Source organism: Anomaloglossus baeobatrachus, chromosome 1, assembly GCF_048569485.1.
Source record: "Anomaloglossus baeobatrachus isolate aAnoBae1 chromosome 1, aAnoBae1.hap1, whole genome shotgun sequence".
NCBI classification, from domain to species: Eukaryota; Metazoa; Chordata; class Amphibia; order Anura; family Aromobatidae; genus Anomaloglossus; species Anomaloglossus baeobatrachus.
The window spans coordinates 840,758,187-840,773,619 of record NC_134353.1 but is presented as its reverse complement, the minus strand read 5'-3'; the positions used below and the strand labels follow the sequence as shown (position 1 = coordinate 840,773,619).

At 47.7% G+C, this 15,433-nt stretch overlaps 1 protein-coding gene across 1 annotated transcript in view; it reads left to right on the top strand.

Moving 5' to 3' along the window:
• Positions 1-15,433, top strand: part of LOC142300970 (V-type proton ATPase subunit S1-like protein) — a 91,445-nt gene that overhangs the window by 40,429 nt on the left and 35,583 nt on the right. The window contains exon 4 of the mRNA XM_075341994.1: positions 14,388-14,629. Coding sequence (XP_075198109.1) covers positions 14,388-14,629 — 242 coding nt within the window. The remainder of the gene's footprint in view (positions 1-14,387; positions 14,630-15,433) is intronic.

The window sequence follows — 15,433 nt, the reverse complement described above, 5'->3', positions numbered from 1 at the left end:
TTGCATGCCGCTGGTTATTCGTCGTTCCTGCGGCATCACACATCGCTATGTGTGACACCACAGGAACGACGAACATCTCCTTACCTGCATCCACTGGCAATGAGGAAGGAAGCAGGTGGGCGGCATGCTCATCTCCGCCCCTCATCTGCTATTGGGCGGCCGCTTAGTGACGCTGCTGTGACGCCGAACGAACCTCCCCCTTAAAGGAGAGATTGTTCGGTGTCTCCAGCAACGTTGCTAAGCAGGTATGTGCGTGTGACGCTGCCGTAGCGATATTGTTCGCTACAGCAGCGATCACCCCCATGACGAAACAGAGACGTGGGCAAGTGCTATCGCGCACGACATCGATACCTATCGCTAGCGATGTCGCAGACTGCAAAGCACCCTTTAAATCCCACTGTCAGAGATTGACAGTGGAATTTAATTGATTAACAGACACGGGCAGATCTCTGATCCACCTGTGGCTGTTAGAGGCACATAATGGCTTTTTAAATCTTCCGTCATGTGCAGGGGATGATGTAGGCTTGGTGTGCAAGCCCGCATCAAAGGCAGAGACAAGACTTTTGACATATATATCCGTCAAATGTTAACCCACTTAGTAATAGGGATAGGCTCTTAACTACATGGGGCAAACTTTTGAGGGTGGGCATTACCACATTTCCCTTTCACTGTACTATTGTAACTACTTATTTTACAATTTATGCAATATGTGACATTCAGGGGATTGGTTCACAGCAGCTATGACTTCAGTTGGTCAAATGTAGTGGAGATGCTGCTGCAGTGTTGGTCCTATGTACATGATGAAGGAGGATAGGAGTAGTTTCATACTTAGCTGGAACATAAATTAGAACATTAGATTTCTGGAAACATCCGGCTGGGTTAACCTTTTTTTCACATGCTGATATACAGATCATCATTATTCGAAACACTACAAATATAGCTATATAACCCTGTAGTAAACACTTCTACCGATTTTGATATTCATTAACTTCACCCCGGCTGATTTTCCTTTTTTCTTTTTTTTTTTTTGCTCCCCTTCTTCGTAGTGTTGTAACTTTTTTATTTTTCCGTCATTCTTGCCTTATAAGGGCTTAGTTTTAGCAGGTCGAGTTGTACTTTTAAATAACACCATAAGTTTTACCATATAGTGTACTTAAAAATGGCAAATATATTCCAAGTGCGGAAAAATTGCAAAAAAAAGTGCGATTGCATGATTGGTTTTGGGGTATTTTATTCACCGTGTTCACTATATGGTAAAACTCATGTGTCAGTGTGATGCCTCAGGTCGCTATGAGTTAGTAGACAGCAAACATGCATAGCTTTACTTTTATCTAAGGGGTTAAAAAAATCTAAAACTTTGTTCCAAAAAAAGTGCACTTTTTTCACCATATTCCGCAACAATTAGCATTTTCATTTTTCGGAATCTATGGCCCAGTGATGGCTATTTTTTGCGTCTCAAGCTGATGTTTTTAATAGTACTATTTCTGCACAGATGCTATTGTTTTGATCGCCTGTTATTGCATTTTGCACAAAATCTGCAGTCACCAAAAAACTTAATTTTTGTGTTAGAAATTTTTTTGTCACTATGCCGTTTGCTGATCAGATTAATTGATTTTATATTTAGATAGATTTGACATTTTTGAACGCAGCGATACCAAGTGTGTGTACATTTTTATTTTTTTAACCCTTTAATTTTCAGTGGGCAAATGGGGGGGTGATTTGAACTTGTAGGTTTTTTATTTTTAAAAAACTTTTTTTACTTTTCTTACTTTATTCTACTAGATCCCCTAGGGGACTATAAGCAGTCTGATCGCTCATTCATTTCTGTTGATCACAGCTACACAGCTGAGATCACCAGAAATACTCATCTCCTGTTACAAGCAGCAATCAGCTGCTTGTTACAGTAAATGAGTCATGTGAGCTACAGGAGTCATCACATTACCCTGTGCTACTATGACAACAATCATCTCACAGTGATCATGTCACCGCCGATGGAGCCGGGTGAGTGAAGATTTACCACGACAGGCATTTAAATTGCGCTGTCACATTCTGACAGTGTAATTTAAGGAATTAATAGGCGTGGGCGGATCTACTTATACAGGTCAGCTGTTCATTTCAGCTGACATGTGCGTGGTTCACTGTCGGGTGCTTATAGCAGCCGCAGGGAATTACACCTACACGGCTTAGGATGTAGTGTTATGGCTCGTGGTCATTAAGGGGTTAATATTACTGCCCTGATCCTTAAACCAATTGGTTGGATTTAGTAATGATAGCTCTTGCCGCCATTGCGCTTGCTACTAGTATGTTTGTTAAATTACCTCCTGAATTCAGTTCTTGCATGTTTAAACTATTTGATACAAACAACTCCCATTCTGTCAAACAGTTGGGTAAGTAGGACGATGACTTGGACGATATGGTAATATTAGTCAATATAAGCCTGATGATGTCTTAATTATTTTTATCCCACTCATTTTGGAGATAGTTGTGTATATATTGACTTGTGTATATAATGACCACAAAATCACTTATCTGAAACTCATAGATGATATGGTCTGACACTGATTGTAATTGAGATCTTTTTATCATGAAAGGTGTGTATACGAGGGGCTGCTGGTAAGTCTTTGGCTTTACCCAGAAAGAAACGAGATAGGATAATGAAACTTTACATTTATTCCACATACTCTCCATGTCAACACACTTCTTACACCGGTATTCCAAATTCTGTAAGCCTAGCAAACAGAAAGGTTTCGGTTGTGCCTTAAACCAGGCATCTGTAGCAGCCATGGCATCAGAAATGATGTGAAATTTGGTACCCTTGAGGTGTTTCTTAAGGTTTGCAAACAGATGATAGTCGGAGGGAGCTAGATCTGATGAATACGGTGATTGGTCAACCAGATGAAAGCTCAGCTTTGCCAGTTGTGCCATGGTTGCGTGTGCAATGTGAGCCGAGGCGTTGTCTTGCAGGAACAAGATTCCTTTGAACAGCTTACCGTGCCTTTTGGCCTTTAGAGCTGCCTTCAGTTGGTCCAAAAGTTCAATCCAGTTCTCAGCCATAGTGACCAGTCAATCCAGGAAATTCGTCAATTCTCCAGTATGAGGTTGTGTACCGCATTGACGATTTCCGGAACAATAACCACTCTCGGTCGTCCAGGACGTTCCTCATCATTGGTGCTGAAGTGACCCATTTTAAATTTGGCAACCCAGTTCTTAACTGTGGAATATGAAGGGCATTCATCCCCCAATGTCTGCGACATATCACCATGAATATCCTTTGCAGCCTTTCTTTGCAGAAACAAGAATTTTATCACTCCTCTGCTCTCAGTTGTTGTGAATATTCAGGGAAAAGGAAAAAACTGGCTCAGTCCTCTTGGTTCATGCATGAGGGTAGACGCCCTGTGCACGTCCCTCTAGGCATCTCTCTGTCTATGTTAGCAGCGCAGCCATACCGTGTTTTTTTTTCCTTTTCCCTGAATCCGTATCTCCATGTGGAGCTCACGGGGCTGCTGCAGCTATTTCGGGATTTGTCTGCATCTATCAACGCTTGCCTGAGGGCTGGTGACTCACCGGCATCGTATTCACGGGACCATCCATCCCAGAGGAGGAGCTGTAATTTAGCGCTGGTCCAGTGGCTGTGATCTCCACGTGGGATATCGATCGCGTGAGCAGCCACCTAGGACAGGACTCCTGTGGGTTTGAAAGGACCGGTTCTCCTGCTGATGTTAAGCGGTGCACCTTGCAATTCCCTGCGGCTATTTCCCCAGCGTTGTACCTGATGTACAACAGTACCAGGTGAGTGTGTCCATCACACTGTTTTACTTTCATCACCAGTTTTCACACAGGAGCGCCCTCTCTGTCTTTTAGTTGTTGTGAATATCGCATTAGACTCTGCCAATTTGTTTTCCCGCGTGCGTAAAACATTGTTGCCATAAGCAACAAACACAACATTTTGAAAACATACAGTATACTAGACACACAAGGCTTTCATGTGATGTAGCATTCGTTACCATAGAAACAAAAAAAAGATCACAAAGCCAAAGACTTATTAGTAGCCCCTCTTATATGGGTTCTTTCTATTTCAACTGAGGTTGGGTGGTTAATTGGAATGTCCTTTAAACTTTGGGTTTCAAACTTTTCCTCATATGCTTCTTCACTACAACCCAGTCTCCAGATTTTACTCCTCTAGTCCTTTTGGGTCTAGACAAGAAAACATGGTGATATGTTTATGACGGTGTCTGTGGTTGTGCACTTATGTGACATATCTTGTCAAGTTCCGTGTAGGTGCTGTAATTGCTGATGGTAATGACATTCTTAGCGGGACTCTCAAAAGGCATCTTATAGTGAGAGAGACGTTTCTTTCTACTGAGAGTGGTTTTGACATAACACAAAGCTATTGACAGACATTCAGTCCATGGCTTCCTTGTTGGTACACCAATTTTCTGAATTTGTAACTTCAGTGTCCCATTAAGCTTTTCAACTATCCCATGGTGAAGATGGTATGGAGTAAGAATATCTGCTGTGTCCTCTAAATTGTTCCCCAATATCTTTCAATCTTTCATGTCTCTATTACTATTGGAACGCTCATATTGACATATCACTTTTGACATCAACCACCTTTCTTAGGTTTGTGGTTGCTTTTACACGAGATCAGACCTATGGATATTCCGAAAAGAGATCCACACTGATAAAGACAGACTCATATGTGTTCACCTTGGATAATTGTATGAAATTCTTCTACAGTTGCTGGAAAGGGTACAATAGCATTGGCCTGTGTCATTGCAGGACCATGTTAGATTCTCCTGGGTTGTGGAGGACACAGACAGTATAGGCAGGAACATATGCAACAGCATCCTAATTAAATCCTTTTAGTAGCCAATATTGGGTCTCCATAGTCACCATGGCTTCTTTAGCATGATAAGTTGATTCCTGTATTAAATGGCTCATCAAATGGAGTAGGGATCTGGGAGGGCAACACTTCTCATCCAATTGCCACATCTCCCCACACACACACACACACACACACACACACACACACACGCACACACACACACACACACACACACACACACACGTTAGCTTCCTTACTGTTCCATTCAGCAGGACTGCTGCTGCAATTTACCCAAAAGCTCAAAATCTACAGGTGTATCCTGCTGCTCACTACATATGTAGGTCTCTGGTAGCAAATGATGGCGACAACTTTAGTAGTGTCCACCAGGGCATCACCCTGGGCATATCTTTTTGTTTGTGTGAGCTTGGTATTTGGTAATATCTACTGCTTAGGTAACTCCAGAGCTTTTATGAACTGCCTGCCACTCAGAAAATATATTCTGTCTCATTTCCAGTCATTGTACACATTACAGCAAGTGCCTTCAGCTTCGCCTTCTGCACTGAATAGGAGGGAGAATGGTCCCTGTATCAACACATCAACTAAGGTGGTCGCTGCATATCCCGTGCATGGACTCTAATTACAGTAGTACCTGGAGCCATCTAAAAAGCTCAAATTCTGCATTAGCAATTGATTTGCTACAAAATTCTTAATTTATTTCAACTTAGTTTTCATAGTACCTAACAAGCTTTATTATTAATATCAGGATCAGAAAAATATAAAAATGTTTGTAGACCCATTCTCCCTTTCTATCCCTGTCAGTGCTTTGGCCATTTCTCTTCCCTCTTTGGAACTCAGCAATAATAATGTAGCAGAGTACTGTTATCCTGTGAGTGCCAGCACTTTGTAGTGCTGGTTGCTCTAGTACTGTATTCATGGAGTGATGATGACCATCATCAGTACATGAATACGAAACCAAACTCCTAACCAGTACATAACTAGAATACTAAAGTCATCATAGTACATAAATATGGCACTAGAACCACTAGCAGTACATGAATACATCACCAGAACTACAATCAGTACATGAGTACAACACCAGAACCTCCATCAGTATATGAATGCATCACTAAGACCATAATCAGTACATGAATACATCACAACAACTACCATCAGTAAGTAAATACAATACTAGTACCATCATCAGTATATGCATATGTCACCAGAACCACTAAAATTACATGAATACAAGAACAAAGCTTAGTAAAGCATTTAATTGTAATGTCAGGTCAGCCTCATATAAATTTGTATTCCATGAATCTTCAACTCCCAGAATGTCTTTAATAATAGTAATGAGATGCTGGGAGTTGTTGTTGACAGCCATTATTAGACTGTGGACCATACAGGAACCACTTGTGCTGATGGAACACAGTCCAGTATCAACAAGGAGACATTGCCATCCAGGTACCTGACATCTTTTATGACTGGAGTTGTTCTCTTTCTTCTCATCCCCATCTTCTCTAGATGCCATGATGAACTTTCATAACAAAAGCCCGTCTCTGCAGATTTCAATCTTCTCTGGATATCTGGAGCACATCCCCCCACATGTTGCCCTTAAAAATAAGAGTGTTATTAAAATGCCCTATGCATAGAAATATCTATCTATACTATGCCCTAAGCTAGAAACCTACTATTAGACCAATGATAGGAAGTAGATAAATAAAATAAATGGGAATAAAAAACATTGGTGTGGATAAAATAGTTTTTACCTCTCCTCTGTTTCCCAACAGATTATCTTCTCGCTTAAGCATGGAGTGGGCATGTAAATGTCAATTTGCCAATAATTGTGCTTGTCTGCTCCAATCAGACTGTTCTGATTTTCAATTTTTGGCATCAGGACTTTATAGGGATCGATTACTTCGGGCTTCTGCCTCCCCTATAATGCGCTTCCTGGGAAACCATAATCTGAATCGACAGACACATTTTGTGCCTTGATTCTCTCTTGGATCACGGTGTTATCTAACCTCTTATTTGTATTACATTTGAATGTGCAATGTTTTTTCTACAGATCTGCCACAGATTTCACATTATACATTGCAAAGGGTGAAATATAACGTGAAAATATGCAGAATAGGTTGACATGTTGGTGATGTAAAGGGAATCTTTCACCAGATTTTTACTAACCCATCTTGAAAGCAGCATAATGTAGAGACAGAGACCATAATTCCAGCCATGTATCACTTTACTGGTTGCTGCAGTTTTGATAAACATGCAACTGACTGGCAGCTTTCTGTGTGCACTGTGCATAGGCAGAAAGCTGCCAATCAGTGATAGAGGTGGGGCTATACAGGGATCAGGAATCTGGAGGACTGTAAGGCAACAGGAGTGATTTCTCCCATGCTTGGGTGTTTGCTACTCATTAAGAGCAGTTGAATGCAAGGATGGGCGCAACTCCTGTACCGAAAGTCAACGGGAGGGTCGAAGCATTTTTCAAGAAGATTTCCTTAAAAAAATGCTTGAGTACCCCTTCGACTTTCATTATGCTCTGGTGCTTGATCCTGTCATGCTAGTGTGCCGCCTCAGTGACAACCAGGGTGCTCGGATCCGGGGTGGTCGTGGCTCGAGGGGTCTGGACCCGGGCTCGGCGGACACTCAAAACTCAGATGGTGGGGAGCAGCAAGGTGACAGTCCCTCCGCAGGTAGGGAAGGCCCCAGAGCTCGGGTGATGAGGAGATGTATAAGGCAGGGTGCAGGGGCTGGCGTACTCACTGCGGTGGTTGATGCACTGTATAAGCAGAGATAAACGGAGACACACACTGTTCTTAAACAAGTCTCTGTGTACAGCTGCCGCTGCCTGGAGCACGTCCAGGTCCCCGGTACCACCGGTGTCACTAGTAGTCCAGAACCTGCCTCCGTGCACTGTTTTGTGTCTGTGTGGGTCCCTATTGCTTGAAGCTGTAAGGCCAGTTCTTCAGTCTTGGGTGAAGTCTTGCTCCTAAGGGCTGGCACTTGGGACCTCAGTGGGTTGCATTGTCTGGAAAACTCTGTCCCCCGCGTTGTGCTGATGTCCTCAGTCTCTGAGCTCTAGGAAGGTCCCTGAAGGCCCCCTTCCTCTGCAGGTTAATTGCTAGGATGTTTAATCTGCTCCTAACCTAGGGTCCTGTACCCCGTCGTGCTTGGTACCGGTCAGTTCTGTTAGTCCCTGAACCCGGTCACCGACTCCTCTAGTCCTGCACCACTGTCTGCAACCCAACTTCGTTCTTTCTAGCTCCCCGGGAGCTAACACTCCAGCTCCTCACACTTTGAGAGCTGTCACTACTCTCTGACTTGGTCCCTGCCACCAGTCTGCCTGACCCCTGGTGGGTGGCCTTGTTCCAGCTAGACCAACCCACTGTTGTGTCTGACAGGTCATGGTGTGAGGTGTGGGTTGAGTTTTGTGGTGCTGATGGAGGTGACACCGGTTTCTGGGAACCTGGAACCATGGGGGGGTAGGTCCTGCACCCTGGGGAAAAATGATGCTGTGGCGCCCCTGACCTGGTCAGGCACCACTGAGTACTGCACCCATGCTGGGGACAGTACAATACAGGTAATCCAGAAGGCTGACCGAGGTGTGACTATACAGGCGCATAGTGATCAGGTCTCACACATGTACCTATGAGAGGACCCCTGGGGATCCCAGGAGGGGGAAAAGCCTTCACCTCCACTGGAATAGTGGAGGGGGCCAAAAGCCTCCATCTCCTCTCAAGGGGTGTGGTAAGAGAGCCTGGTTGCTAGGTGGCGTAGGCAAGAACAGGAGAGGAGGAGCAGTGAGCCAGTTCAGTGCAGAGTCCAGGGAGCTCCGAGGAGAGCTGACCCCTTCCCCTGGAGCTGTTGCAGTCTGACAGCGTCCGCGCAGTGGCTACCGACGGGGGAGAACGGTCACCTAGGAGTGCTACCCGAAACCCATCTACAGCTAGAGAGAGAGCACAGAGTGGGAAGTAAGGAGACTGCTAGGGAGTACCAGGCCCAAACGGGCGGCAGATCCCGGAGCGGGGATAGATCCACCTTTCCTTGCTAAACCTGCCGGTGTGGGGCCCTCAAAGCCCACACCACAACACCACAAAAGCCGCAGCCACGTAGCCACAGTTAGGGCCCATAGCTCACAGGAGGCAAGCAGCTGGAGTGATCTGGCCCAGGCAACAAGCAAACGGCAAACGAAGGGGAGTGAGGCTTCAGCAACTTCCCTGGGTGACCCCCATAGGGACTAAAAGTCGGGGTTACCCCAAACCACCAAGGGCTAAGGAAGGCGAGTTGGTAGTCACCATCAGAAGTCAGCCTGAAGGATACCTGGTTCCCGCCTGGTTCATCCCAGCTACGCCCGGGTTACTCACCCTGCCAGCTGAAGTGAGTAAAACCCCTGAAAGACACCCTGCTTGTGTGGAGTTATTCTGCGCCTTGTGGTACTACGCACCTACACAGGGCCCTGGGGCTTGCCTCACTCTCAGGAGGCTATTCCAACTAACTGCACTCTCACCATCAGCCCCAGGTGTCCCTCAACCTGCAGTGGCGGTCCCCACTGACCGCAATACTGAGAGTGGCGTCACGACAAATAGAAGATCTCCTACCCGTGACAGGATCCAGCCGAGTGGAGTCCCTGAAGGTAATGCACCGACACTGCACCTGTGGGGCTTCACATCTGGCGTCACGAACAGGATAAGGACTAGACCTGTTCAGACAGGTGACTATGTGCCTGGGCGGTCCGCTTGAAAAATTGGAAGCGCCGCCATATTGCCACCATGAAAAGTGCGCTGAAAAACAACAGCAGCCCGCGCTGGGAGAAGTTACCGCCCACGAAGAGGTGTGGCTACCCAGAGATCCCCTGCAGAGTTCTGACCTCGCTTGTGAAGCGAGCGGAAGCGTCCAGAGACGGCGGAACGGACAAGAAGCCAGCAGCTTGTTGCTAGAGAAAATGGCGTCTGAATGCAGAGACCCAGAGCCGGGCTCCGCTGCCTGGTGGTGCCGGGAGCTCGCCGAGTTCTGCGATCAACTGGAGGCCAGGGTCGGAAGGCTGATCAGAGAGGGACGGACGGAGTTTCTGTGGATGACCGCGGCGGTTCAGGCCTATGAAGAGAGAGCCGCGCGCCGAGTGCCAGACCGGGCGGTGACGGCTCAGACCCCGATGCTGCCACCGATGGGTGAGTCCAGTGATGCCCCTGCCAGCGCGAGTGCCCCGACCCCTGCTGCCACGCCCGCAGTCCCTGAGGAGGCGTCCGGCGCGGCGACGCTGAAGCAGGCCGCAGCCACGCCAGGTGCAGCCCGCCAAGCTCAGGCCGCCGCAGCGATGCCCTGCTCGGCCCACCAAGACCCGGTCCCTGCAGCGACGCCCAGTCCGGCCCGCAGAGAACCGGCTGCCACCGCGACCCTCATCCACGCCGCAGGTGTGACGCTGACCCAGGCCGCCGCCTTGCTAGGCCCGGCCCGCCGAGACCCCACTGCAGCAGCGACGCTCATCCACGCCGCAGGCGAGGTGCTGAACCAGGCCGCAGCCACGCCAGGTGCGGCCCGCCAAGCTCAGATCGCTGCAGCGACGCCCAGCCCAGCCTGCAAAGACCCCATCGCAGCTGCGACGCCGATCCAAGCTGCGCCAGAAGTGCCCATCCAGGCCGCCGCCATGCCGGGCGCGGCCCGCCAAGACCAGGCCGCCGCCATGCCAGGCGCGGCCCGCCAAGACCAGGCCGCCGCCATATCGGGCGCGGCCCGCCAAGATAAGATTGCATCACCATTTCCCCCGGCCTGCAAGGCCAGAGCAGCCACCGCTCCCCAGTCCAAGGAGGTCCCTGCAAGGAAATCCCTGATAGGTGAAGACTCCGCATACTGGAAGCTGAAGGCTGACCTGGAGGCCAAGTTCCCACAGGAGATGGTGGATCAGTACATGCTCCCTCCGCACACCCCCAAGAGGATTCCGACAACTCCTGCAGCAACCACGCCAAAGAGTTCCCCGTCTGGGTCTGCTGAAGAAAGCCCATCCCCAGCACTGCCACCGAAGGAGTGCTCAGAAGAACTAAGGGGGAGAGGAGGCCAGGAAGCAGAGGAGCTGACTCAGGAGCCACCAGCAGTGGATCCATGCCCAGAGCCGGAGATGTTGCCATATTCCCGCTGGGATGAGGAAGACCTGACACCGTCTGCGGAAGAAGATTTGCCTAAAAGCCTCACCTGGGAGCTTGTAAGCTGTACCTCGCAGAATCCAGCCCGCAAGACACGGCGCCGTAGTAGAACCCAGTTTTCCCCTGCACCGCCATCCCCAGAGCAGAGAGAAGTCACGGCCAGAGACCTAGAAGAAAAACGGTTCCTGAGAAGAGCCAAAGCACAGGTCAGAGGACCCCTTTGTAGAGGAATTGTGGAAGACTTTAACTTGAAGAGCGGATACGGCTTTATAGTGGCATCAGGTATGAAAGAGGGCATTTTTGTCAATAGACGAGACGTCAGAGCCCACTTGCCCAGAGGACATCCTGGAAGGAACCTAAGGATGGGAGACACAGTGCAGTTTACCATGCATCAAGGCGAAAGAGGCTGGTATGCGCTAGATGTAGCACCATGTCCTAAAGAAGAAAGGAAAGACAGCGATAAAGAAAGAAAAGACAAAGGACCTACTGACGAGACTACCACAGATGAAGAAAAAGGTCAAGGAAGCAGCAGGTGCCGCAGCCCTACAGGCCCAAGCCCTGGTGAGGAGGAATCCATGTAAATAACATAAGAAATACAGCAAGTTACCAGTTTGAAAAAGTTTGTTTTGCAACGTTTTACAAGTTTAAGAATGTGCCCACATAAACTAATGTGAGAAATGAACCTTAAGGCTATGAACTGGCTATAGCCACAAACTCTCGCAGTGTAAATAGTTACACCAGAGGGCACCACCACCACCAGAGTCAGCCTGTTTAGGGGCTTGGCTCGTCTGCAACCAGGGGGCACGTCCGTATATAGGGCCTTGGCTTACCTGCAACCAGAGAGCATGCCTGTTTATGGGGCCTGGCTCTCCACCACAAAGAGGGTACCTGGTCAGCACCAACTGTGGAGGCCGCCTCTACATCCTGCCAGAAGAGGCTGAAGGCGCGGATCCACCAGGCCAGGTATACCCTGAAGACCACCAGACCATGAAAGCCGCCTCTACATCCTGCCAGAAGTGGCTGAAGGCGCGGCCAACGTGAAAGGGTTTTGGGTGGGTTAACGGACTTGTGGGTGGAGGGTGGTGATGTATGGTACCTGGTGCTTTTAAAAATGTTTTACATGTTTTAATGTTTTATGCATTTTAAAATGTTGTCTTGCAGCCCGAGGACGTGCTGGTGATAACTAAGGGGGAATGTGGCGCCCCTGACCTGGTCAGGCACCACTGAGTACTGCACCCATGCTGGGGACAGTACAATACAGGTAATCCAGAAGGCTGACCGAGGTGTGACTATACAGGCGCATAGTGATCAGGTCTCACACATGTACCTATGAGAGGACCCCTGGGGATCCCAGGAGGGGGAAAAGCCTTCACCTCCACTGGAATAGTGGAGGGGGCCAAAAGCCTCCATCTCCTCTCAAGGGGTGTGGTAAGAGAGCCTGGTTGCTAGGTGGCGTAGGCAAGAACAGGAGAGGAGGAGCAGTGAGCCAGTTCAGTGCAGAGTCCAGGGAGCTCCGAGGAGAGCTGACCCCTTCCCCTGGAGCTGTTGCAGTCTGACAGCGTCCGCGCAGTGGCTACCGACGGGGGAGAACGGTCACCTAGGAGTGCTACCCGAAACCCATCTACAGCTAGAGAGAGAGCACAGAGTGGGAAGTAAGGAGACTGCTAGGGAGTACCAGGCCCAAACGGGCGGCAGATCCCGGAGCGGGGATAGATCCACCTTTCCTTGCTAAACCTGCCGGTGTGGGGCCCTCAAAGCCCACACCACAACACCACAAAAGCCGCAGCCACGTAGCCACAGTTAGGGCCCATAGCTCACAGGAGGCAAGCAGCTGGAGTGATCTGGCCCAGGCAACAAGCAAACGGCAAACGAAGGGGAGTGAGGCTTCAGCAACTTCCCTGGGTGACCCCCATAGGGACTAAAAGTCGGGGTTACCCCAAACCACCAAGGGCTAAGGAAGGCGAGTTGGTAGTCACCATCAGAAGTCAGCCTGAAGGATACCTGGTTCCCGCCTGGTTCATCCCAGCTACGCCCGGGTTACTCACCCTGCCATCTGAAGTGAGTAAAACCCCTGAAAGACACCCTGCTTGTGTGGAGTTATTCTGCGCCTTGTGGTACTACGCACCTACACAGGGCCCTGGGGCTTGCCTCACTCTCAGGAGGCTATTCCAACTAACTGCACTCTCACCATCAGCCCCAGGTGTCCCTCAACCTGCAGTGGCGGTCCCCACTGACCGCAATACTGAGAGTGGCGTCACGACAAATAGAAGATCTCCTACCCGTGACAGGATCCAGCCGAGTGGAGTCCCTGAAGGTAATGCACCGACACTGCACCTGTGGGGCTTCACAATGCAGTTCCCTGTAGCACCCTTATGTACTGAGGGGCGCTACATTAGGTACAGGGACGTACCAAGCGAGCGTTGAAAGGTAAGAAGGGAAGGGGATCCCTGCGTCTAAGGAAGGGGGGATGGTGACCTCTGACCAAACCTACTGCTGGTCCCTGGGGACCCTCAGCTAATTCTGCACCTATGCGCTGAGCCGGATACCTGACCCTAGGTATGCCTAGTGCTGGACCCTAATTAGGGAATAGATGGGATGAGCTCTTCATCAACCACACTAATGCTAAAGGAGGACACACAGGGGAAAAGGGCATGAACAACTTATCCACAGAGGACTCAGGCAGACGTTCAGCAAAGCTTTAGCAACGATACCACAGATGAGTTCAAACCACCTAATTGGAACCAGAGCTTGAATGAACTGAATAATATCACCAGCACAAGTGTAGAGAATATGGGAGTATTTAAACACAAGGGGAATACTGATGATGAGCAGCTGGACAGAAGTTTAGCTCCCCTGGGTCCTAAAGGTGAATAAATGAAAATCCAGCAGGAAAGGTACCTAGTACAATGAATGCTAACAGTAGGAACAACATAAAACCAGGGAGCATTTTGCACAACCAAAAGCTATGACCTTCTGCTGCCAGAAACCACATGACGGTCTGTGACCCGTGACACACTGGTGACAGATCCAACTGCTTCTAACGAGTTCCGTACATGGTAGTGCTCATTCATCATTACTTACTAGTCCTGTAGTGATAATCTCCTTCTGATAAAACAGTGATTTTATCAGAACTACATCAAGAGGTCCACTGAGTGACACATACTGGAATCATGGTCTCTACATTACTTTGCTTTGCTTTCCTACTACCGTAGGTGGCAAAAACCTAATGACAACTTCCCCTTAAAATCCCTAATGCAGGACTATTTCTAATAAAATCCAATTCACTATATTACTGTTTTCTTCAGCTTTGGATTTTCTACCACGTGTGAACATTTCTTAACTGTAAGAACTTTTTAAAATACATGTGTAATTTGATATTAATTTCTGTAAACCTGCATTTGTTATTGTGTGCTTTTATACAGGGTATATATTACAACATAGTAAGAAAAGAAACACTGATCCAAGAAGTGACGAATGAAAGCAATCTTCCTCTTCACAGTACAGTTAATATCACCAAAAATGGCAAAACTTGTATTCTTTTTGGAGTGAAGAGAATAATAATCAGATTTAAGAATCAAACTCAGCTGGACCTGACAAATACAAATTTCAGCCTGTCTGACAATGTGGATGTAGAAAAATCAAAGTGCAATGACGATAATTCCACGTAAGCAAGTATGGATTTATTTCTCATAAATTGTATATGCTGTATGTTGCTGTAGGAATTGGGGCACTGTGTTCATAATGTGCAACATCCCTGACCCCCGAGGTAGTAAGTTCATCTGGACTGGACCTTCGTCATTGTGTCTTCTGTATATTGCATCTGTACATCTGACTCTTCAAGGAATCTTCACTTTGTATTGCAATGCTGACATCTAATCCAGGTATCCAGCAGTGCCCTCAAGGTGTTTTTTCCATCGCACAGTACTCTTTTTGTACATGTCTTCAAATGTCATAGAAGCAGTCAATATGGTTCAAATAATGATAATATTTTATTATTGAATTATGATCAGTATTAGGCCTCATCAGGCATCAGTCATTTTTCTTGTATGCAGAAAAACGTTTGACAAGTTTTTTTTTCTACTAGAGTGTCATCAGAGTTTTTTGTGAGATTGTACAGAATTTCATTTCATTCAGTTTGTCTTGGATGAAGAAAACTCAATGATGGTTTCTCAATAGAGATAAGTGAACCTGAGGTTCGGTGTTCGTACCAAACACAGACTTTACAAAAAAAACCCACAGAGTTTGGGTTCGGAGTTTGGGTGCTTTACTTTCACTTTTACTTTTTACTTTTCGCTGTGCTTGGGTACTCTCAGTGCTCAGTCCAGTATGAGCCGCTTGCAGTGTTTGAGTGTCTCGCACCGGTGGTAATAACAGCGTTATCAGATGTAGTGTGCACCAAACCAAAAAAATGGAATCCCCCCACCCCTCTTCCACCAGAAGGGATCTGTTTATGGCTGGCTGTATGTTG